The sequence below is a fragment of the Haliotis asinina genome, chromosome 3 (assembly GCF_037392515.1).
Source record: "Haliotis asinina isolate JCU_RB_2024 chromosome 3, JCU_Hal_asi_v2, whole genome shotgun sequence".
In the NCBI taxonomy this organism is placed as follows: Eukaryota; Metazoa; Mollusca; class Gastropoda; order Lepetellida; family Haliotidae; genus Haliotis; species Haliotis asinina.
Window position 1 is genome coordinate 19,238,420 of NC_090282.1, and position 27,151 is coordinate 19,265,570.

Genomic DNA, 27,151 nt, shown 5'->3' on the forward strand with positions numbered 1-27,151 from the left:
TCTGAATAAAGATTAATTCATGGAATAAGAATATTTCAATAGAAGGTTAACAAAGAACACGAATCAGTAAGTGAACAAGTACAAATGCTAACAATTTTTCATATTGACATGGTAGAAAACATACTATATTAAAAGCATACAAAGGTGATATCAATCGGATTAAAAAAGATATTCACACTTTATTTTATTGTTTGTATTGTTAAATCTGTAAATCTAAATACACAATTAAAATATTCAAGATCACACACCAGTGTTTCAAGAATCAAGTTACAGTAATCCTTTCATTCATGAGGTCAGCACTTGATGAAAAGGTAGCTGCTGTATATTTATTAAACATTATCATCCCAAAGTGGAGATTTTGTTTGTGTGAGATCAAACGACATCTCCTAGTTGATATCATTTTGACAGTAGATTTTGTACAATGCTCTGAGGTCATCAATTACGTCACTCAAACTGCTATGATGTATAAAACAAGAGGATGTCACAATGCTATGACAGTGCTGCACTGGAAGGATATGGGCAGTATTGTGTTCCAAGATGTACACTTTTCATTGAAAACTAAAGAAGAGTGAGTTTTGATGATAAGTAGAATCTCACCCTCATATCTTTTGATATAAAGTATATCTCCTAAGCCTTTGATATTATTAACTTTATCAACTCACGTTGATATAATTAATGTCACTAGACATTTTTGCGAGATTCTCAATATGGATTGAATCATTGATATTAGCTGTCATATTCACAGGCTTTTATTAAACTTTAAGACTTTTTCAGAGCAGATTGAATGAACATAAATATTTATGGTGAGTCTGTCAAAACACATGCCTTGCGAAATCTGTGTTAACATTGCTTTTTGTCAGGACAGGCAAGGAAATGGAGAAAAACAACAGCTGCACTGCAAACTGACAAAGCATCTTACCTCCTTCACATCAAAGTTTTCCTGGAAATGAGTGCAGGTTTCCATACTACATACACATCAGTGACTTGACTTCTTTATGACACCACATCAGTTAGTTACAATACTAAGGCTTGCTTCACAATGCACACATACAATCTTTGTTTAACACATGCAGCCTTCAGACATCATGTCAACATCTAGGGATTTGGATTAAAAGTTGCCTTGCTAACCTTGAGCACTTGCATAACTGTCCGTATTCACATATGAATGTATGCTGGGACTATGCTGTTCAGTGCTATTGTCAATCAATCAAATCTCACTTCCTGTGAGAAGGGGAAACAGCAAGTGATCTGAACAATGAGTGTTCACATTTCATAGCCAAGTTTGTAATGATTCTCTCTTTACATGCACAATCACTTTGTCAGTGGCAGACATGGATGTATTGAGATAATTTTGATGTAAGAGGGTGGGCTCCACTGATTTCTATGAGAATATCATCTCACGCAAAGAGACATACAAAACCATTACGCCACAAAACAACAATTTTCAATTATATATCTTCAACAAAACTGACTTGATATCTGAATAAGCCTACCTGACTTGTGTGCATGTCTGGTGTCGTTTGGAAGGAATAGGGTGCAGCAGGGCTGACAGATGCAGTAGATAGAGCAGAGGCTGAGATTGGTCTACTTGGGACAAAAGGGTGTGCAGGGATAGGAGGAGAAGATGGATGTCCAGAGCAATAGCTTTTGTATAGTTGGTTCAGAGCCTGCACAGCTGTGTCAAACTCAGCACCCAGCACATGCAGGGAAAGGCTCGGGTTGACATTGAATAGTTCCCAGAATATTTCATTTGCTGACAAAGCGGAATGCAGATCTTTCAGGACTGTCCTCTTTTCTTCTACAGGTAGTTCGTCATCAGAGTAAGCTTCAAAACTGAGATTAGATGTCACCTTTAAAGATGAGTCTCTCGGAGTATAGACAGAATCTGGATAGTTCAGAGAAGATCCTGAATCTCTGCTGGAATGTCCAAACCCAGAGTCTGTCGATATGCCTGTGGATGGTCTGAAGAATTTATTTGACGATGTAGAGCTAGTGACAGAGAGGGGTTGACTTGGCATTGGTTGTCTTTGTCCAGAGTCTGAATTGCTGTCTGTGCTTTGAGGAAAAAATCTGTTTCCAGAAAAATCTGGGTATTGTTTCATGAATTCTGGTTCACTGTAAGATTCTGGAGATGGGAATGTTTTTATCAGCATGTCTGATAATCCTCTGAAATATGTTGTAATATCACTCAGAGCAGCATCCAAATCCTGCTTGGTTCCAGTTTTGTTACCAGCTGTCTGCAAGAGGCTTGAGTCACTATGCTCCCGGCAATTTTGGGGATACGTTTGAGTTTGCATCCTAAGCTGTGAGGGTCTTGCCAGAGAAACATCAGAATTTGACCCTCGGCAACTGACATGTTGGTTCTGAAGTCCACTGCCTGATGATGTATTCTCTCTCGCCCACATCAACTGTGATGGTGTAGTATAATCAAACACTCCATATCCAGGACTCCTTTCACTCCCTCCATCAGATACTTGCTGGTTCCTAGGAGACTCAGGCACTGTTGTATTTTCCATGAGATTTGTATTGCCATTAGGAAGCTGATGTTGATTCTGCCTCTGCTCAATCATCTGTGATGGTGTTAAATAGTTGAAGAAGAAATAACCAGGATCTGTCTTCTGCCTATTAGTTGTATCAGGATGCCTTCTCATTGACTCTGAAGGAGTTATATTGTCCGGAAGACTTTCTTTGTTGTGTATATGCTGATGTGAAAGTTCAGATTGCTTTCTCTGTAACAGTGTTGATGGAGTTGAGTATTCAAAAGCACCATATCCAGGACTATTTGCCTGAACCCCTTCCCTTTCTTGATACTTTTGTAATAATTTGGAAGGGGTGGTATACTCTGGAAGACTTTCCTTGTCTGTAGGCTGGATGGAAGAATCCGACTGCCTTGTCTCTAACAGTGTTGATGGAGTTGAGTATTCAAAAGCACCATATCCAGGACTATTTGCCTGAACCCCTTCCCTTTCTTGATACTTTTGTAATAATTTGGAAGGGGTGGTATACTCTGGAAGACTTTCCTTGTCTGTAGGCTGGATGGAACAATCCGACTGCCTTGTCTCTAACAGTGTTGATGGAGTTGAGTATTCAAAAGCACCATATCCAGGACTATTTGCCTGAACCAATTCCCTCTCTTGATACTTTTGTAATAATTTGGAAGGGGTTGTGTACTCTGGAAGACGTTCCTTGTCTGTAGGCTGGGTGAAAGGATCCGATTGCCTTGTCTCTAACAGTGTTGATGGAGTTGAGTATTCAAAAGCACCATATCCAGGACTATTTGCCTGAACCCCTTCCCTTTCTTGATACTTTTGTAATAATTTGGAAGGGGTTGTGTATTCTGGAAGACTTTCCTTGTCTGTAGGCTGGATGGAAGGATCCGATTGCCTTGTCTCTAACGGTGTTGATGGAGTTGAGTATTCAAAAGTACCATGTCCTGGACTATTTGCCTGAACCCCTTCCATCTCTTGGTATTTCTGTAATAATTTGGAAGGGGTTGTGTACTCTGGTATGCCAGCATCACTATCAGTCTTTTTTGACATTTTTTCATCTTTATCTATTGGGTATTTTATTGAATTGTATTTCTTTGGCAATGACGTGTCACTTTGTCTTATTTCACCTTCAGAATTACCCTTAAATTCATCTCTGTTGTTAGATATTTGTCCTGAAATTTCAAAATCCTTTTCAATATGCTTTTGAGTCATGCCATCCGTTTTTTCATCCAAAATGATATTAGCATCAGATGTTGCAGATTCATCAGCCACATATTTTGAAGTATCGTCATGTTTAAATCCTTTTTCTTCTTGTCTGTAACTTCCCTGTGAAGTGCTCCTCATCCTGTCCACACGTCTCTGAAGGCATGCCATGGGAGTATCGTACTTTTCTCCACTGTAATGAGACACTAGAGATTCTAACATTTGGAGTTTAGCACCCAAAGAGCCAGATTGTTCTTCATCAACACCTGACATATCTGATCTACTGCTATGGCTAATGGTACCAGGGCTAGCACTATGTTGGAACCTACATGAACTGCAAGCATGACTTTCTGAATTTCCACCTTTTGCAAGAGGTGATATCACCTTGTCACCTTTCTTCCAGCATGAAATTATCACAGCTGGTTTCACTGAGGTTCCCTCATTTTCAAACAACATTTTCTCTGTCACTTTACGCTGCTTCTCACGAAGAATCATTTCTGGACTTTTGTATTCCCCCAAACTGGGCCGTAAACCAATTGCAGCGCCTGTTGGTGGAATTATTACATGTCTACGGGAAGGCAGGTTCTTATTAGACTGTGCACCAATATGAGCACCCAAATCTTTATCACTAAAAATGTTATTCACGACTTTACCACTGGTATAAGCTCCTGACTTGACATCCTGCTTCTCACCTTCAAACAATGTCTCAGGATTTGGGTCATCTGATGTCTTTTCTGTACTATCAATCTTGACATCAAGGAGTTTTACTTTTTTCAACTTTTCAGCCTCAGAAGATACTTTGGTCCTTTTTGAGATTTCATTATCACGAACACCTGTATGGTTTTCCTGAAGTGGCTGTTTTTTTTCAATAGTCTCTCTAAGGGAATGATCAAATGAGGTGTAATTTTCAGATTCTATCCTTCTTGGACATCTATTTGGATAATGAACAGTAGGGATATAGCCAACAGATGATCTCCTCTTCAAGGTATTTGTTAAAGGTAGTGACTTGATCATCTCTGTTAAAGCAGGATCATCAAGACATTTGCTACTGGAACATTCATCTGTGGATTGCATTGTTCTTGACATCTTAGAATTTTGAACTACAGGAACTCTGTCATCAGATTGAACAACTTGAACTGTTGCAATCCTGTGTGTGCTCCCAATTTCTCCTGGAGTGAGAGGGCTCAGGACCTCAGATGCAACTGCCATGGCAGCCTGTATTTTGGCTGAGCTTTCAGAATCTTTTATGTTTGTGGCATCAGTGCTAGATACTGAATTTATCTTCAGTTTACTCCCTTTCCGTTGCAGAGATATGGAATCTTCACTTTGGTTTTGCAATTTTTCCAAAGCTGTCTTTCGAAACATACCATCTCTATTTCCAGTTTCAGAATCATCTCCAGTGTATTCTTGAGATGTAATACCAGATATGCTTACTTCTGAATTGGCTGCAATGCTTTTTTCATTTGAAACATTCTTGCTACTGTCATTCTGATTTAAATCTTTTGATTCTGTACTGGACCGAACACCAACTTTATACGGATTTACAAAATCTGTTAGAGCACCAGGACCACTGTATTTTTCAATGATTCCTACACTTGAAGAAAAACTCTCCTCTTCATCAACAACAACTTCTTGACTAGTATTGCACAGGCTTTCTGCCACAGGGGTGTATTGGGACAGAGGTCTCCCATTTCCCTCTGAGCTGTCCTCATGGAGTCTTTCCGTCTCATCTCTAGGGTCATTTGTCAGCAATTCCAGAGCACTGTCAAACTGACCCAAACTCCTCAACATCTTAGTCATGGATACATTTCTCCCTCCTTTGACAGGCGTGGAGGCCATCTGGGGTTCCAGGTCTTCAAAGGAAGATGCAACAGCATGATACTGTAACTCCTCACTTATAGAGTCAGACTGACTTGGATGTTGCAGGAGCTCCATCTCTCTGACATCTTGTTCATCAGCGGCACGTTCAGAGCTCTGGAACATGTGGCATTCTTGGGACTGAGCTGTGTCTCCAGCAGTAGGAGACTAACAAGCAGAGAGGGAAGGAAATGTGTAAGTGTGTCTGGGTCCAAAACATGGTTCACTATCAACTGCATGAACTTGTAATATTGCATAAAACAATTCACTGGTGCATGTAGTATGTAAAGCATGGTACTGTGATAAGATGATTATTTGAATCATGAGACTTGTAGTTAAACAATGATACTGACATGCTGTTTGGAATATATACACTTCATTATACAAACAGAAGATTACAGAGATGAAGACTGAGTTTAGACATGGCTGTTCAAATTTAAAGAAGGTCTAATTCTGGGGTGAAACTACCTTGAAGACTTAACAGTACAGCAAAGAAATATCTACATTTATAAACATTTTCAAGTCTGCAGTCATCAAACGGGTTGCTTGGGATAAATTCTATTCTATTCTATTTTATCATGAGGTATTTATCACAACACTTACAAGACTATTCTGACATAAATTCTTACACATGTATTAATTTAGTTTCCATTTAGTTCTTTCTGTAAAATTGATGGGAATATAGATGACGGATAATTATCAGTTTAGATAACATGTTTGAAACTTGACATGGTTTCAGTATGGATTGTATCCTCCAGTGATGTGAACACAACCACTCTGGCATGTATTTTGTTTCAAGTTCAGAAGACAGCCTCCAGCCACATGACAACTACCTACAGTACTGACAGGTGTGTATCCCTTGTAGGATGCCAACTTACCATTACAGTCCTGGGAGAGCTGGATTGGAAGGAGGTTCGTGACTCCGGAAGGTGGCTGCCATTACTAGCGTCCCCTGTTAACAAAAGAGAAGCAGGGGTACAATCATTGGGATTTACAGACTGTGTTGTCAAGCACATTTATCATCTATCAGAGTCTCTGCTTATCAGAGCTTTAACACATCTATCAGAGCTTTAACACAGCTAAAGATTCAGGGATAAAAAAGTCAAGAAATAGACCATTCCATTCTGTCAATCAAAATTGGCGCATGCGTCAATTTCGGCTAAACAGCAGGCAGGGCGCGCATTGTGGATTTGTCAGACTTATTTCCGGGGTCAAACGATGCCTCCGAAGTGATGTGCTAGGAGTTATGCCATTCACCCTCGCTATATCTATTATACATTGTTGCGATTTGATGAGTACCTTAAACAAAACCATTTTGTTGCACACACACAAAAAAATTGTGGCGGATCAAGGAATGTGATAGACCTCACGATCAGTTAATTGTCGTCACCATTGTTCTCGAAACCTACGTCTGCTTGAAGTTGAGAATTTGCATGAATTTCCACACTTTCTCACACATGTAAATCAATACCAAATACATGACAACTACTAGCAGTTTAAAACTTCACAAGGGTTATAAACATGGACAATTTTTGTAACTGCAAAACGTTTTGTTTATCATGTTTAGTCAAGACTGGACATTGAGTTGGCAGACCATAAAGTTGAAACGTGAGAGGCGAGAAGGCCGTGACACAATGTAAACAAATCTAACAGTGATCCCATTTTGGTTAGGGACGACCAAAACAGCAAAACTTCTTACAATAAAGAACAATGTGGTGAATATTGTTGTCTTCGATCTTACATATTCTTAAATTTGTCACACATTCTAGGAAGTTGTTAAGTTTCAAAAGCATAATCTGAAGGGTTACTGTGCAGCACAGTATCTGTAAATAGTACAAAATATTTGAGGAGTAATATCTTTTTATTCAAAGGGACAGTGTCAGCAGACGCCTATCATGCAATATCCAAAGTATGAAACCTATTTCAAATGCGTGTTTATAAAACCATGCCTTAAATATTTTGGAATTTCTATAGAGATGTGCATCGAGACGAAAACTATGCAAGAAGAATAGTGGCTTTGTGAGATATTGGACGGAATAAAATAAAATTGTATTTCTAAACTAAGAGAACATTATTTGTCTTTAATTTTTGTTACAACATACTTTTTTTTACATGCAGGAGTGGTACACTGGTACATTTTAGGAAACTGTCATTTTAATTACTTCACTGAAAATGATAGCAAGATAACTTTTAAGAATCATTCATCCTTTAGTATCCTTAGAAAGGTAATAAAATGAAAAAATAATCTAATCAATTATGAATAATTATACCTAACTGACTGACATATTAGATTCATGTGGTTTGAAAGCAGAACCAGGCATTCAAACACTATAAACATATCATGGGAGAGCAATCACTTGGTACTAACTTAATTTCTTGATTCCTGTTTTTTCAAATATTGTGTCCACTAATAAGATTATTCAGGAAGTTATTGCTCGTATCATGCTCATATTAAAGTTATTTCAACATCCTGAGAGTTTAAAAAAATAACAGCAAATTGGTTTTGACCACACCCTGATCAGGCATTATTCAGTCTTGGAACAGAATAACTTGCAAAATCTCAGATGACTATTTGCGTAACTGTAGGAATGAATATTGAAACATACCTGGATTTGATGTAATACTTCCTAAAAAACATCAGCTTTTGCGGAGGTTACTAATGTTGCATGATCGAGTCAAAGTGGTGTTTATTAAGATGTTGGTTTGGACAAATTGTTCGAAGCTTTGTTGATGGTTATTTGGAAAATTAGCTTCATATTAAATTGCACACTGGTTTGCTGGATGTGAAAGCTTTAGGACATTTTCATCTGTGTTTCCTAAACTTTTGTTAGGACTTTCACTACATTTTGAAACAACTTAAATATATTTTTATGACACCAGTAAGTATCTCAGAAAAGGAAATATGTCGGAATTAGTGTTTTGTCCTCTAAGATATGGTCTCAGATATTATAAAACAATGATTGCTAACATCATTGCTTAAGAAGCAAGGATGTCCACATGTGGTTTTATTGACAAAATGCTTTGAACGTAGGATATATTCTTTGGCCCTTATGTACATTAGTAATTATCTGTGAAGAAACCTAGTTAATTGTTTTGGATCCTCTGTTCAGAGATTTTCCTGTTTCTGGAAGATAGCTGTGTACAGGTGCGGACTGTATCTTGGATCTTCTTTGTGATATGGTGGTGTTATGTACCTGAACATAAACGCTAGCAGTTTAAGTCCAGTATTATGGATGTTTGTAAAGTAGGATTCCACAACAAAGTACACACAGAAAAATAAACTGGAAAGGATGATTGAAGAAAATATATTTCCATTTATTCAGGGTCATTTTAGAATGGTGTACAGATTTGAAGAGGGAAATTTTACTGAGATTTGCTGAAGATAAGCTGCTGAATATTTGCTTCTGGGTACATATAATGATAGACAGGTATGGAAACACACTGCACTGTGTACAAGCTCAGTCAGCTCTTCCAGATTCCCCAAAAAGATCACATAGGTCATGCTGTGTTTACATTTAACACATGCAGAAAAGTAAGGTGCACGAAGTAGTAGAGGGGAAATATTTTTCTGCTTTGTTCATCAAAGTTAGAAACCCATGATTTCACATAAATGATTGAACTAATTTTAATCATCGGAGAAAAGATAGAACTAAAGCTGCCTCGCACAGCGGTGACAATCTATTCATGGATACCCAAACACCCTGGCTCTTGAACATATGGTTGCGCTCACGGTTTTTATAAAATTACAATGGGAATTTTAAAGTAAAAAACAATGGTGATGCCATTGTTATTAGTCAGAGATAGTCCCCCCTAACGTCAAACGCAAAGTGGGTGGGGCTTATCGGTCCGGACTGGATCGGTCTATTGCTAAATTTGTTATTTTGTAGAAAAATGTGTCCCAAATCTCATTATGTGATAACAATAGCAAGTCACCACAGCATTTGTTTGTCAAGTGGTGCCCTCTTGTAAAAAGTAATATGTCAATAAAAGTTCTCTTAAAAGAAAATTGTTTACTTTTATTACCTACAAGGGGGAAAACATCGGGGTTCATATTTTTCATATGATGCTCTAGGGCCAAACATTTCTTTGTTATGGTGGCATGACATAATGAACAATGCTATGACATCATGTTTCCAGGAAAATCCATTTTCAAGGCAGTATTTCGGATTTGACACATTAATTAACATTAAAAAAAAAATAACCCAAGAATTTAAAAACAATATTGATTCGTCAATTGAAAAGACATTTCTATAATAACAAGATTTTTTCATAAAATTATTAAAATCTAAACCTTTTTGATATTTCAATGCTTAGTACCTTACCATTGGTCTTACGCATAGTACCTCAAGCTCTGCTTAAAAGAGATCAGACAGTTGTTGATTCACCATTCTCTGGAATGGTTACCTCATGTCTCAATGAATGTACAGGAACGGAAGTGGTGTGATATCCCCTTCCATGTAAGTGTGCTCTACTAAGAAAAAGCATCACTTTTACTGAACAGGTCGAAAGAGCCCAGAGAGGGGAGGAACATCAAGCGGTGGGAGAAAATTACCGCCCTATGGGAAGGTAAGTATTTAAATATCTAAAATATGTAGATTTTTAAGTTTCAACTTCCCTTACCATAGGTTTTATGCATATAGATTTAACAGTATGATGGTGGTGTTGGGCTCCAGGGGACCGTCCCACAACAAAAAGACCACATGCCAAAGGGAATCTGTGAAGACTAAATGAAAATGCAGACTGTCACAGGTAACACCTATAACAAGAGACAGATAGTAACCCATGGAAACCCAAAGGAAAACAAGCACAGCCAAGGCATGTGTTATCCTTAAGACCAGAAGGTAAGGAGAAGTTACCTAATGGGCGGAATGTCCGGTGAGCTGCTGGGCAACCATCAGTGGACCAAAAGATTGAAGACCCTCCATGTCCTCGACCGCTAGATCCCGCAGGTAGTGGCTAGTGAAGACTGTAGAGGATTTCCAAAAACACCCTTCCATGATAGGTGGAACGGTGCAATTCCCGTGGATAGGAGTATAGGCTGAAGGATGATGAAGATCCCCACTGATCCTGGGGAATCCTGACGAGGTTGGCATGAGTCTGGAACAACCCTCCTATGAACGCTATGGTGGCTCCAGAAGATACAGGTTGTTGAAAACTGCCGTGTTGTGAATCAGGTACATTTTGTTCGAGTATTTCATGGGCACCGGAAAGATGAGTGAGTAGAGCCCTGGGGACTGAGGGGGATCTAGTACTGTCTCTATAGCCTGTTTGTCTCTAACAGTCTGAATGTTATCTGCTAACAGTGACTGCTGGCCTGGAATATTCATGTGTGACTGGGGCGTTGCAGTCAGAGGCGGTGACACAACTACTGGCAACTTGTAGCTGGTCTGAAGGATGTTGGTGACAAATGGATCTTAAAGGAATGTCCAGTTGGGTCAGAAAATCCCCAGTATCCCACCTACAGGAGTAGGATGAATCGTCATGACTGGAGGCGGGAGGTCCCAGTCATGGTGGCTCACATCTTCAGCGACCTGAGTAAGGCACCACGAACATGGGTCAAGGAAAGTGAAATACTGCACAGTAGTCGTCATGGACAATGCTGCTTAGAGATGTGCCAGTAGATCATATAAAACTTTCCCCTGCCATTTGAACAGTGTAGAGAAATGTTCAATCCTTCAAGCCTCGAATAAGTGCTAAGCTGCCAACAATGCAGCAGATGCTAACGCAGCATCAACAGCCAACATCCTCTAGTCCTGCACATTATAGGAAGACTAGGGAGAACTTGATAAGCGCTTTAGGGATTCATCATGTGCCGCACCATTATTGGTGAAGTCCAAGCTATGGATCTTATATGTGTGACTTAGGAGCATGGATGGTAGAGTTAGTGAAGTCTGCGTACAAGGAGGCAACGGCATCAGCGACCCTAGGGTAAGGTGGCAAAAGTAACTCTGGGGAAAACCTGATGGCTCTCGGGTTGTCAGTACCCAGAGAAGGTGACAGTCAATCCGGCAACCTGTCGGCAATCCAATCGTAGACAGCGGAGGGGGAAGGTATATACCCCATCTATATCATCTAGCATCTCCTTGTTACAATCCTGTGGAAAGTAAAGATCTTCTGAATCATCCCTGGATATAGTAGGAGCATCGCGCTCCTGACTGAAGGCAGAAGGTGTTGAGAGCTGAGGAGCCATGACCGACTGATGCAAAGAGCTGTAAGTAACATGAGGGGAACGTGAACGTGGGTGACGCAGCGTCTGGCTAGGAGGAGACGACCTAGATCAGGACTGACGATGGTGTTTCCTGCGAGTCGGAGATCTTGAATGCCTGTGAAAGTGTGTGGAACGCTGGGGAGAGTGAGACCTAGACATAGATCGGTTGAGATAGACATGGGCTCCTAGAATGGCATCAAGACCTAGTTGAACCAGAATAAGGCCTTCTTGATCGACGGGAGCGCTCAGCCTTCAGGCACCGGGCACGCTCCTACAGTAATTGCCATTGTAAATCCTCTTCATGAAAGACCGTAGATAAAAGTGCCAGCCCAGAGATTTGGTACTTTGCAAACAGCATCGGTGCTGGTATTTTCATGTTATGTTATGCAGGTGGGACAGTTGAGAGTAAACAGCCAAAATGGCTGCCCCACTGTACTGAGAAGAGCATGAAAACAAACACAAATCAGGATATAAAATGGTAAACACACAAGCAAGCAAGGACATCACGGTGAAAAAGACACAAGAGACTACAAAACATCACATAAGCCAAGCAGAGGGATACTAATGATGTGGGAAATACGTCCCCCACTGAAGTGAATGCCAATTCAACCTATAAAGTTGAAAAAAAAAAACGCGATGAAAAAAATGTCTGCAAAATCAGAGTTCAAACGATTCACTAAATTTCCCCCAGCGCTGGGGGAAAAAGTGGTTTCAACAGCTATGCTGCAGTGTGCCCATAACACATGCACAGTGAATAGGTTCGCGAAGCTTGGAACAGTATGCATACTCGGAGTATGAGTAGTCTAAGCTTGGTTGTGTACACAAACAAGTAAATAATCTACTCGTAACATAAAAAAAAATTGTTGATTGTGGAAAGCAGCTTCTGTCGCAGAAAAAGCAGCTCAATGTCTGGTTTATTGACACCTATATGTCTGCCTGCCTGTCTGAAGACAATATGCAAGATACAGCTTCAGTCATTAACCACATGCAATATTAACTTTACACCTAGGTAACAAGTAACAAGTTAACGAACCAAAAATGTCTGACTTGCAAGACACTTGAAGTAAAAGTGAATTTTTTTTATATATACGCGTGCACTGGAAGGGTGATCACATCACTCCCATTCCTGTACATTCATTGTTACATGAGGTAGCCATTCCTGAGAATGGGGAATTGGTGACTGTCTGATCTCTTTGAAGCAGAGCTTGAGGCAATATGCACAAAACCTCTGGTAAGGTAAGTTGAACATTGAGTTTATATATAGCACATGAAGACTAAATTAATATTAATCAACATTATCTCCAATTAAAACAACACACCCCAGCTAAATTTGACAAGGGGAGATAACTCTTGTCCAGGTTCGCCTAATGATAAATGTTTTTGTGGCCAAAATATCATGAGGTATAAAAAAGCAAGACAAAGGGAAATAACTGTGTACCATTAATACATGCTCCTACTGTCACATCCTATCGCATACAGTATGTGCACAGACCACTGTTTCCAACCTCTTTAAAAGATTTAAAAGATGATAATCATGCATACAAATCTTTACCATGTTTACTGTGAGCCTGTGACTGTTATGTACCATACACACCAACAACTGCAAGTTCATCATAAAGGTTCACCTCTTATTTAGGAAACATTTTGTGCTGGAAATCAGAGGTTATAATAATAATATAATATAATATAAAATATAATAGCTCCAAATTTAAAGTGAATGCCTAGTGTGAGGTTTCAAATAATAAATTTAGAGCTATAATTTATTATACACCTCTGATTTTCCAACACTGTACATTTATCTCCACTCAACCATAATCATGTTATTAAGATTAAAAAAAATACTTTCTGAGATTCTGGAAAATCAGAGGTATATGACGTGATTATTTATCTTACCTCACACATAAATGTTGCTGTCTGATTGTCTGAGCGTTGTTCTACTGTTTTGAATGTATGATGTATGGAAATTACTGAAATTTTGTGAATGCAAATTGAAGGAAGGAAGAACTCTAAATCTGTTTTTCTTGTATTCTTGTAAGCAGAATCTAGCATCACAGGAACTAAATCACATGTTGCAGTAATAGCTATGTGTGATCTTTACCAAATGTGTAAAGGCTATATGTAGATACTGATATTAGTGTCATGAACAAATATCTGAAAAAATATACACAAAATATACATCATAATACTGAAAGTGTAATCGGAATGATAGGGCAATTGTGTTTACTCTTGTTCAACCGACCTTCACTTCAGAGAAATTGCCTTATATGTGCAACAATGTTGATGCATGACATCAACACAGTATGTTTATCTCCTAAGTCTTTCCATCAATATATCCAGTTTTGATTCACTCTAAAACTTAGCTGAGAGTGAGAGTCTGAAACCTTGCATCCATACATAAAATGCTTAGTCAGACTCAGATAGACTCAAAGTCAAAGACAGAGTCAATGCCAATGTTCTCTTTACATCCCAAAACAGACAGTTCACGTTATAGTCATAGTACTGAAATAGAGTAAACGTGCATTATTAGATGTTTATTTATAGTATAAAGATTTGATAAGATTGGTTTTGTTTCCTTAATCACTGTTAAACTGTTGGCAGGGCAATGTCAGAATCTGTATGATTTGACACTAGGCATCATGGCACACCCTTGAAGAGATGCCCAAAGTCAGTACCACGTGTGTCCACCATTGGCGTTGATGAAGGCTTGACAACGACGATGCATAGATGACTCTAAGCAATTGAAGATAACTTGGGGAATGTTGTTCCAAGTCTAAACCAATGCTTCCGATTCAGCTAACATCAATGGCTGATTCTTGGCTTGACATAAACGTTGCTCCATTTCATCCTTAGTGCACTTGATAAGGGACAGGTCTGGAGGAACAGCTGGCCAGGAGAGAATTGGCATGTTCCCCATACCCTAACGCTCCAGTCACCAAACTGTCGATGTTGAACAACGCATGCATCAGCATATCGTTCACCTTGCTGTCTGTATACCCTTGCCTTGCCATCTGAGCTATCCAGATGAAATTCAACTTACTTATCAGTGAATAAAAACAACATCCCAATCTTATCCTGTGCACCGTAGGTGCTGTTGTTTATAGCAGTGACGTCTGCCATCGTGCCTGGATGTTGTTCTTCCTCAGTCCACTCTATACAGTTATGAAACTGACTGGACCTAAGCAAGGTTTTTACTCAAATTTCAAACTAAGTTTGACAAAAGTGAAACAGCTGAATTTTTAACTGAACTGTATTTTCAAAATAAAAACGCCAACACAAACAAAAGTAATCTATCCACGAAATTCAAATTGTCTATCATGTTTGAGTTCAATATCGATTCATTTCGGGAAATGCATTTTCCTTTTCTGAAATTTGAGTAAAATTTCTAACTTAAGTCCTAACTCAGACTTAAGTTTGTTTTGAGAATTGGGGCCAGGATTGGTCCAAGTTGTCAAACTGGCAATCTTAGATGGGTAAGCTGAATGTGATTGTCTTGCTGACCTGATGCCATGTGTGAACGGTTGGTCTGAGGCAACTCTCTTACCCCAATATGCAGAAAACATCTCTAGAGATATGAGATGGTGTTTTGTGTTGCCACTTCATTTTGAGCCATTCCAGTCTCCAGCATAGCCACAGCTCAGTGATGCTGACTTTCTGTAAGCCGTGGAATGATGTAAGCGCAATTTACGTTATGTTTTCCATTACATTGAGAGGCTAGAGAATAATCAACTGTTCTCCAATTTTCAATATCAGCTGTGTGAACTTCAGTTGTCACAAAGCACTAAAAGTTTATTGTGCACAAAGTGCACATCCTACACACGACACGTGACATCAAATTTGTATATTTTCTATTAACTTTTTATGCAATTTTATGTTACCAACAGACACTTTTATCTGTTAGTACAGATCAGGTACTCCACTGGATATCAAGTCCATAATTTCAATCCACGGTTTCTGAACTTTGTAACTTTCCCACACAAGACGGGACATTATTTCTCACTGCATATTTCAGGATGAGCATACCTGTCAATAACTGATACTGCACTTAAATCTTAATTGTTTTGAAAGACAAACAGATGGTCATATACTTGAAAAGCTTGTTGGCAAGTTCGATGTGTGTACTTCTAGTCAGTATGTGCAGAACAGGGTCCCGTTTCACAAAGCTCTTGTAGCATTCCTGCCTCCTTTGTTATTGTAAAGGAGGTATAAATGCTACAAGAAATGTTATGAGATCTTAGGCTTACGAGAGCTTTGTGAAATGGGTCCCTGACTGGTATGACATATTGAGCAACACCACAAGCTACAGAACTTATGAAGACCAACATGTAGATATCTCAACCAAGAGCTTTTCTTTATCAAATAGTCAATGAAAGCGGAAAATGGATGGTACAAAATTTAGAATGAAGAGCATTTAGACAGTTAAAAATGTAGAGAGTCTTGAGTAGAAAGCGTAAAGCATATGGCGATTGTGGAGAGAGGGTCATTTGGAGGATCCTACCTGTCACCTGAGGAGTTTCGTGTGTACTCATACTGCCTGTGTTTGGGGCAACACCATCGTCCACTGAAACACAAGGAGATCAGATATAAAACATAACTTAAAGACCAAAATGATAAATATGTGAATAAAAGTCTGTTGAACAAAGTGAAAATCCACTTTGAACAGCACATGATCAGAAGTGTGGCGAATGATAGAAGAACCCCCTTGCTGATTCAGGTTTTAGCCGCAAACTTTACTGTTTGTAATATCCAACAGGACGTGTGTCTGGTGAAGACAAACCGGGAGGAATTTAAAACCAGCAACTAACATATCTAGGAACCAGTAAGGGAAGAGCACTGCATATACACTTGTCACAACCATCACAGCAAGTATAATCACCAGGATACATTGTGTTCACAACTACTGCCATTCAAGCTGGCAATGTATGCGTGAATGCATGCATCATTCATGATTTCATCATTGTGCTTGTACAAACTCTTCCCTTTCCACTAACAAAAACATTTCAAACCTCAATCTCAAACAATACTTTTTTGGGCAAAACAGGCTTCACAACCTTGATTCATATTTTCCTCAAACCTGACTTCCGGTGTATATTTGAAAAAAAAACAAAGGTTCAAACACTCCATTGATGCTTGGATGTCATTTCAAATATTACAACATTTCTTTTGCCTTTCAGTACACATTATTGTAAACCAAAAGTCACTGTGTTCTGTAATCTGACTGGTTGAAAAACATGATTAAATGGTATTAGATTCCCGGAAACTGCAAGACTATTCACTGCGTATCGACACGTAGAAACGTAGCAAACAATTGTTTTGTTGTGTCATCAACAGTGGTGACGTCATTCAAATCATATTGTGACGTAAAGTTAGAATGACGTCACAAATGAGCAACTCCAGATGCTACCATGAGAACCAGCTGAAACGGCCAGCTGATAACACTTCACTGCCGTACCTGTACTCGATATAAACAAGTGCAGAGAGTAAAACCCTTTGGTTTACCTTTTTGTTTAAAATGTCAATAAAGATCATGTGTTGGTCAATTTCCGGGTGCTATTGAGTATTTGACGCCGTCGGTTCCAAATATATTTCCTTGCTTGAAATACTCAATAACACCCGGTAATAGGCCAACACATGATGTTTATCTCCTAATTTCATTACTCTACAGGACCCTCACATTTCCTGCAAGTGCCACTAGTTTATATCAGACTTTTGACACATACCTGGAAGCCCATGATGTGGCTTGGTGATGTCAGCTGGTAGACCCTGTGGACACTTGTTGAACTGGTCTAACTTGAGGAACACATCCACCACAGACTCACACTGTCTGGAAACACTGTGAAGACAGAATGATAAACATGTTAACATGATAAAGTTTGAAGAGAGACTGTAAGAATAATAAATGGGAACTGGTCACTTATTTCTACTCTGAGTCATTCTACCCTATTCTCAGTAGAATGATTTTGTCAAGCAGTCACATTCTCCATTCTTCAAGATCAAATCAACAATCAACTTCAAAAGTTTCTTTTCTAACTTGACGGTTTGGTAACACTTGCCTTTTGATAACAGTTGTATAACACTTAAAACAGTCAATAGCAGTGCTTATTTTCGCAATATTGTTTTGACAAACAACACTTATGGGGACATTTTTGTGGCTCATCGTGTGTCCTGTCACCATATCATGCCTATATCTGCTACTGACAAAACTTGTCACACACTGATAAAAAGACAAGAATGAATGATGGAAAGAATGAGATAGTTTGACACAAGGCAGTCTGACAAAGTTGGAGTCTGCATACCACCTGTTTCTATCTGGCAGAGAGCTCCTGGGAGAAATGGGGATCTTTATAAATTACGTGATCAGTAGAACATGTATGGAAGATGGTCCTCTGTTACGTGTAGGCGGTGGTGGGATGCAGGATATTGTAGTTATAAACCACATCAATTTTGAGTCTTTGACTAATTGTTTTAGCCTTCATATCCTTCGTGGGGATTTACTAAACACACAACATCTGTAACTGAATTCCCCACTGTAACTTTGTAAGGATCATTTATCATGTTTATACACATAAAATATCCTGTAAAAAGTCATGATAGTGAGCTCTTACGGTGGCTTGTTTAGAAATAATAGTCCTATACATGATCAATATAAGGAATATACCAACAGAACAACTTTAGTCAGTATCTGCATATTTAACAGTATTATTGTGAAATAGTACACAACATAAACATGGGAAACATGCCAAATGGTCTGCAACTATGACCCATTACTAGTGAATGAATGAATTAATCTTCTTTGGTTAATCACAGCAGTTAATGCTGGTTTATAGATCTTTAGCAAGTTTACCAATACTAGTATATATATACATACATCATGATGATCATATATCTATCTAAACTTTACCTTGATCTTCTTGCCTCTTCCATAACAAAGAAATATCCTATTGAACTTTACCTTGATCTTCATACCTCATCCACAACAAAGAAATATCCAATTGAAGTATGTATCCTGTTTAGCCTTTCAAATTCATACAGTCCAGTCCACTACTAGTTATGTTAAAAGGCAAACCATAATTCCTATGATCAGCACCTTCACTGACTGGTACAGCTAGCTTCTGAGGGCAATGTTTAGTGTGAGTGCTGAATAAAAGTGCATTAAAATAGAAACAGTGTGAGCGTTTTGTCTCATTCATTGACGATTCAAACAAGACCAGCTACAAACTGTGAGAAACAGTACGGTTTACTGTGTCTTCTTGACTAGTGATTAACTTCTTAGGTACCAACCCTCAACACCTGACATATGGCCCCTCCCCAGGGATCTCACCTACATGTGTAATCAATATCGGCTGTCCCTCACATACCACCTGCAAATCAGGGATGCAACTATCAGCATCCATTATTCATAACCCTGCATTGTTGAAAGACAATAATTAACACTGACATCAAAAACTGTCCAGTATAAAGAAATCTTACTCACTCAGTATTCCATTATTTAAACTGAGAAATATCTATCCCTGAAGCCTTTACTTTACCCTTGCCCTGATGTTATTCATGGATTATATCTGAGTTGAAACGTTAAATCTGTTTACTTAGTAAAGTATAACAGAGATAGAAACTGGCAGTGGTCCTATAGTCTTGCCAAGGTATCCAATGAGTAATGGGTAAAGGCAGAAAATGGCCATTTTTGAGAGTTTTGCTACGTGTAATATTTGAAAGCACTAATGTACCATTAATATTGTTAGTTTTGACATTTCATGACAAAAGAAACTGGGCACTATATACATGATGTAGGACATATCCAGACATTTCAAAATTGAGGGTTCACAAAGTAAACAGACTGTCTCTTGACTACCATTATTATTGATTTTTGAGGTGGGTAGAAGTTCATTTAACAATAACATGAAGTGTCATTTTAATGGGTTTTTGCGCTAATGCCATTGCAATTCTATTTCTTGTTTTACAGATTTTCGTCCTCAGAAAACCTAAAGGTAGGAGGGAAAATAAACATGAGAATATAATCACCAAAGTAATATTCCTACAAAATGATAAAAGTATGTTACTTTTGGCAATTTATGAAGTGTATGTGTAGCAAAATACAATCTAAACAAAACTTCTTCTATGTTTACATTATGGGCCAATAAAAACATTAGGATTTCACTTTTTGAGCTGGGAAAATAAATTTTTATATTTCTTTTTATTTTTGAAAAAATATGATTCATTATGAATGGTAGATTTGTAATGGATCTGGCTTAATCATGCTATTTGTGCTAATGACTAATGAGAAAGCAATCATTTGAGATTAGAGATAGCAGCCAAAATCAATAACTTCAATAATGGACAAGATATTTCAGTGATTGCTCTGCTTGTGCATCACAAATGCCTTATCATCTTTTATGCATGAATCTGTGTTTAGGATGTATAATCTTTTCATCTGAAATGTGATAGCCACCGTAGGTAAATAATCATAAACGTGTTGAACATGCCAACTTTGATCTGAATGATCAGCGAGGTCAAGGGGTGCATCTAAGCATTGTGGGTGTATTCTGAATTTTAGATACGTCTGACACCCACAAAGGCTGTGACTGTCAGATCCAAATGAAATATTTATGGATCAAATACTCAACTATGGAGGCATTTGAAATTACTTGCTGAAACAGGAGCCTCCTTTCAACTTCACCTCTTCTACTGAGTTCTAAGTTCTGACATTTTTCCGTGTACCTTCCAACACTGACATTAATTAACTCAACATGTTGAGATCCAAAAACTATCCAAGTCATAGGATTGTATAGTCAATGTGTAACACTAACTCCCAGTGAATGATGTAATCATGTCACAAACAGAATCTTGACTGTGTCAACCTCAGATAGAAACAAACATTTCATATGGTAGATTCATACAAAACAGTAGAGACTTGACATCTACTTGTGTCAGTTACTAAATTACCAATCTTCCCCCTCCAAAGATCAATAATACTGACCATATCAGTTAACATGACACAAAAACACTTACTGAACTGAAATATTCTAACTATCTTTGATAATATCTAACAGGAAATTTCAAATTCATAAATCAAAAAAAAATTATGTTTATTTCTGTTTGGGTATTTCAAAAGCTAAACTTCAATTGAAACAGGCCAACACAGTAGTAATTCATGTTAGAATTGGTACCCAGCAACCACATGCTTGTCATTCCAGGCACCTATGGTTTCACTCATAGTCTCAGTTGATTGTGTGTCCTCTTGCTCATGATATCAGTCACTGATTTGTCTTGTCCAGGGCCCTGTTTCACAAAGCTCTCATAAGCCTGAGATCTCGTAACTTTTCATATTTTGTAAGCGTGGTTAGCCAGCAATAAGCATAAGGTAAGGGTTAACTTCAGTCTGGATACAGACTAAAGAAAAAGGAAGTACCAACCTTGCTAATTTGCCCTGATATTTTAGTTGTATTATCTTTAGTATAAATGATAATCATTATGAATAAGCTAAAACTGTTTAAAAATGTTCCCACATAAAAATCAACAAGATCAACAGAAAACATTTGAACAATAATATCAGGAGGTAAAACTAATTCACTAACATATTTTCATGGTCTCTGTGGAGAGGATGGTTGTATTCTTCACAAAGATATGCCCTTGCATGAAAGGGATAATCCTCTCAAGACTTTTAAATGCCAAAATGTCTCAAGACTAAAACAAAAAACTATACAGATCAGACCACAGCCAAACCCCTCACTCATTCAGAGACAGAGAACAACCCTATTAAACCTGAGGCATTCTCCCCAAACTCCTATTATGTTTGACTGTGTAGTTTAGTCCGATAGCGCATCTGAGACTTGATAGTGTTCTACAATGATGTCTGGTAGCACATGCAACAAGGTTTGTTTGTTTGTTGTTTAATGTATCCTCTAAAATATTCCAGCCATATGTTGCTGGTCTGTTATTGAGTGTCAGTAGTTGACTCTGGACCAAACAATCCATTGATCAACAGCGGGAACACAAGGCAACAAACATTAACAGAAGATCATAAATTATTATCAAAGTTTACACTAGCCATGGAACATTGATATAACAACACTAACACCATCAGTATGATCAATTTTAACGAAGCGTTTCAAGGTATGCACAACAGTGACTTATGTACGGGATAGAATCATAGATGATGGTTGAACTTGAAGCCTAAAAAACATAGTGACTGAGTGATCATTGTTGAATACACAAGTGTACACTAAATACCTATTCATAATCCATGTGAGGAAACATGTAAATGTCACATTTCAATTATGAAAACCCTAACTTTCCTAAGCTTGAATTGCTACTTGAACTTGGTACTTTGGCAAATGTCACATCGCAGCACGGGCATGTTGCATATCTGTAAATTATCAAAATTTATCAAATGCATACTATCTATCTTTGTCTCGTAAACACATTTTGTATGATTTACTTTTGTTCTCACATGACATTGTAAATTTGTTCACTGCAGTACAGCCACATCATATTCATAAAAATATGTACATGCATGTACCACTGTGAGTGAACTATTATAGTTAACATGGTTACAGCATGAATATGCCAGCATTTTTATACCAGCACCCCTGTTAACTTATCTTTATGTATCGTTACATGGCAACAATCAGCTTTCATATAATTTTTATCACTCGCCAAGTGTATGTCTGCTCTGCAACATCATAACATTATACAAAATAAACAGAAGCTGTTATCCAATATCCATAAACAAATGATAAAACCTGTATGCATGTGTATTTTTCTCAATGTTTATGTGGCAATTTTCATAACCATATAAGATTATTAACAAAAAAAACCAAAACAAAACAAAACAAAAAACAAAACAAACAAAAACACACACGTGTAAAAAATGTCTCGCGTGTACATTTATGCTGTTACACATACTTTGAAAGGATACCCGAGAACATAAATAATAAATTTAATGGCCCTTGACAGTTTAAACTTTAACCCCCTGGATGCCGAGTTTTTTTTCAGGCGCACATTTTCATAAAGTTTGAAAAGTGAACGTTGTGCGAGATTTGCGCTCGCGTGGTCTTGGATCTGCGTACGGCTATGAAATTGCACAGACATGTAGGATATTTGATTTCCTATCCGTTGGTATAAATATAATTGCGGCTACCTCAGGGGTTTGAGAAAGAGACACTGCTAAAAGTTGTCCAAAACTTTTGTGTGTGTTCAAAAACAGTAAATTTCTCAGTTTTTTATCATGCACCAATAAAAGCTCTCTGCTACGATTTTTTTAATTTGGCATCTTTACTAGAAGTGTCAGCGAAGAAAATACAGCTTGATATCTGAACGACATAAGTGTATATGAAATGGATGTATGTGCTAATGCATAACGTCATACTCACAAAATCAAAAATGACCCGCAATAAATGTCAAAAATCGATTTTCTACTATGACGTCAAACGTCGACAGAGAGGTCATGCACGTATAAAGATAAGGGGGCATAACTCAGCTATGGTTTACATTAGGTCAATGTAACTCCGATCACATGGAGAGAATTTGCTGTGGATATGGACAGTATATTTTCGTGATGTTTTGTTCACAGTGAACAAAACTATTCCAACACAAATTTCCCCAATGTGAGAAGATACCTTTCGGTAGTTTCCCAATTTGTAAGAAAAGATGCAAGTGTACTACATCAAAAATCAGGCAATAGCGATTCGGATGTCCCTATCCGATACATATGTTAGTTCTTAGATTCCCATATTCTCCTGTTTGTGTATATGTATTTTTATTAATTTTCCATCATTATTAACGGAGTAACAGCCACATTTTCAAACGTAATGAAATAACTGAAAATAATGCGACATTTTAGTTGACGTCACAGCATGTTTTGTGCATTTTGTGACGTCGGAAAAAGACTACTCTGGTTGCTGATTAGTATATATCTAACCTAATTTCCACTCAATGTGTAAAAGATTTCGGCTTCTGTGTCAGAATTCAACACTTTTCAGCCAAAATATAAAATGAATGGTATTATCACTGAAATAGTGTCCTGAATATATCAACAATTACACGGTTTTACTACATATCTTATTGTGAGCAACACGCGCACCTGCCTAGCATCAATTTAGCATAAATGAAAATTTCACAACACCTGAATGTTCATTGAGTATTCATTTAGGAAAAAGACTTTTCTTCTCATAATTATGAAATCAATTCCCTTCATAAGTATGCAATGAAAGGTACAAAGAGATCGATGTTTCAGTAAAGAAGTATTAGAAAATGGACGTAATGCTTGTCCAAATTAAGACTTGACCTGATGTATATATTTTTAACAATTTCCGTATAAATATTGTTTGAGTTAGACATTCTGCCATCAGATATATTTAAATCGCATTTGAATTGACTTTATTATCGAAAAACAATGATAATGAATCATGAAACGTTTTGACAAACTCGCACCTGGTCAATTAATATTGATAATTGTTTTGTCTATAAAAACGACACGAACCAATACAATGAACAAGACAATTCCTTTAAATAGTAGTATGTGTGCCCCTACATTTGATAAAATGTACAAATCATTTTCATTAATATTATCCGTTTTACTTCTAAGTTGGAATTAAATCGTTGTTTATTAACCTGTTCATATGAAACTGCAATATTTGTCCCAACGTATTGAATATTGTACATCACGGGAACTAAAGCACATGTTGCAGTAATGGCTACGTGTGATCTTCCAACACTTGTGTAGAGGCTTAAAATGTGATATAATACACTTACTTAGACAGTTTCCCATGTAAATATTATTCAAACAATCAAAAGCTTTCAAAGAATAAAAACGGATACCTTATATCCACACATGATATGGTGTTGAACATGGATATACGTAGATACTGAAATCAGTTTCATGAAAAAATATCTGAACGATGCGCAAAATATACATCACAATACTAAAAGTGCAATCGGAATGGTATGGGCATTGTGTTTACTCTTGTTCAACCGACCTTCACCTCAAAGAAATTGCCTAATATGTGCAACAATGTTGACGTATGACATCACTACCGATGACCGATTTCTTTCAAAATGGCGGCTTCGCTGAGAAGGGTACACAGGATTTTGCGACGACATTTTGCTTGATTCAGGGATCTTTTGTATATAAATGTGAGATGTAAGTAATCAGAATTATTCTGACTATCTGTGTATTGTGATATGTTCTTATCGTTTACATTGTAAATGACGGAACAAGCCAGAAATGCCGATAAGTACCGTTGTCGTTCTGCGTGATTTTGCGTCAGTCATGGCGTCACGCTGCACTAAAAGTTTGACAGTTTCTTATGAATTACCAAATTATTTCATTGTATCTATTTTCAATTTGCTATTTTTTGCCACGATACTCTTCCCCTGAATATACTAAGCGTATTGAGCTATTGTAAGCAATGATTAGAGGGCTGGATGTTAGGAAATTTCCGAAAATGCTACGCAGTGTAAAATTGGAATTTTTCTTTGTTTACATTTCAGTCAAGCGCTGTCTTTCGAGCACAGCGTTCGTTTTCATACAAAGTATATTTCGTTTCGTTTTGTCTAGACAGTTGGTATTGGTGACAAAGACCATTTGTAATTTGATTCTAAGATATATGGGGAATTCAATGATGCATTTGTCGCAGCTAACTATGAAGTATACATGATGTAATGGGCTTCTCAATACCGGCCTTCTCGAAACGTGATTTAGTAAACACTATCCAATATGGCGGAAAGCGCACTTCGGCGTTCGTGTAAGTGTATTTTCGAAAACATCTCAACCTATTCTAGGTACATCGGTGACGTTTCAGAATTATCATTCCTGGTTACATGAAAACTTGATATCAGTGATCATTAATATGCTATTTTTGAAATTCATTTCTCCCAGTAATTATCCGATTTTCACATTTCAAAACATACTGCAAATAACGCTGTGAATCTCGATTTTGTACAGTTTGAAAAATGGCGACATTTACGAAGAAGCCTATTTTGAAAGGCGATTTTAAGCACTTTCGCTTGGTCTGAGATAATAGTGGATGGTATCAAGAAACTGGGAATTTTCCGCAGAATTCAAAACTGTGAAGTATTTATATATGCGTGGTATATTTAGAATTTTATTCGACTTCAAAGTGAGGGGTGAAGAGGAGGGACATATATGTCCCTGTGGCATCCAGGGGGTTAAGGCCCTTGTTCAGACATAATTCGAAAATTAAGATATTGACAATTCTGTTTTTCGTACATACGAATATTTGACAACTAACATAACATGATCATGAAAGTGTGTTTCGAATTCCGGGAGGAACCAATGACATGAAAAAAAAAAAAAAGTTTATAGTTTGCTTGATTCCACGGCATCATTTGCAGATCACTGATCAGTTTCTGGGATCACGAAACCGGACATGTCAGTATGCTTTTACAATATTTGGATTGACTTGGCACTCACGAGGAAGATTCAGTTATGATAACAATATATATAACATGTGCTTACTTACCAATTTTATGTTAGCTCTGAAGGATTCAGTTGAAACCACTTGCAAGATCGCGGTTTATCCTCCATTTGTAAACAACTTCAACGACTCTGCCGGAAACTGTTAAGGATGCTTACGACATACACTGATACAGAAACGTCAATATTTTCAGTTATGTTGTCATATTCCTATCACACAATCTAGCTACACAGACAATGAATTATTCACTTTAAGTTTTATAACGAAACAAATGCGAACTTCTATAACGACATTAGCGTCTGCTCGAATCACGTGACTTATCGCCGATTGAATGACTTGGCGAGTCCTGACAAGTTTAGAAAGAACGTTAACTAAATGATAACCTTGAACTTGTTAAGATGTTCACATACAAACTGAATAATGAGTTTTGTTGGTGAGATTTAACATGCTAATGAAATGAACTGTATAAATTTAAGGTATTATATAAGTGGTGAACGCTTTGTTAACAGTGACCAGACCAGGGATAATCTGTATATATAATCTCCCTGACCAGACGAATGAAAATATATTGCATTTTAGCCAGCAAACTACGAGCTGGTTTTTTTTAAAATATTGACACAGGTGATGCTAAGAAGAAAGGTTTATGTGCATGCACGTTCTTCGTATAATCATGACAATCACTCGTGGACGCATGGTGCCGTAACACAAAATGAATCCAGTCCAAAGTAGACCACGGCTGTTGGGAGTCTAGTAGATCTATGTCAAGTAAGCGCCGCATTCGTTTGACAACCTAAACTGTACGTACTTAGGAGCACTGACTCTAGACTATAAGTGACCAAGACAGGAGTTATGGTCGAATTAAATTAGCTCTAACATCGCTTTGTGAAAAGGGGCCAACAAATTTCTAAACCTCAACACAACCGAACTGTACAACTTAAAACGTATTTACTTAGGAACCAGGA

The 27,151-nt window shown here is 37.7% G+C and overlaps 1 protein-coding gene across 1 annotated transcript in view; it reads right to left on the reverse strand.

Annotated features, from left to right (window-relative positions):
• Window positions 1–26,332, reverse strand: part of LOC137277614 (uncharacterized) — a 70,899-nt gene extending 44,567 nt beyond the window's left edge. Inside the window, exons 1-4 of the mRNA XM_067809425.1 lie at window positions 26,235–26,332; window positions 17,475–17,587; window positions 16,253–16,315; window positions 6,428–6,501 (exon numbers count right to left, since the gene is read on the reverse strand). Coding sequence (XP_067665526.1) covers window positions 6,428–6,501; window positions 16,253–16,283 — 105 coding nt within the window. The 5' untranslated portion in view covers window positions 16,284–16,315; window positions 17,475–17,587; window positions 26,235–26,332. The remainder of the gene's footprint in view (window positions 1–6,427; window positions 6,502–16,252; window positions 16,316–17,474; window positions 17,588–26,234) is intronic.
• Window positions 26,333–27,151: the final 819 nt, after the last annotated feature.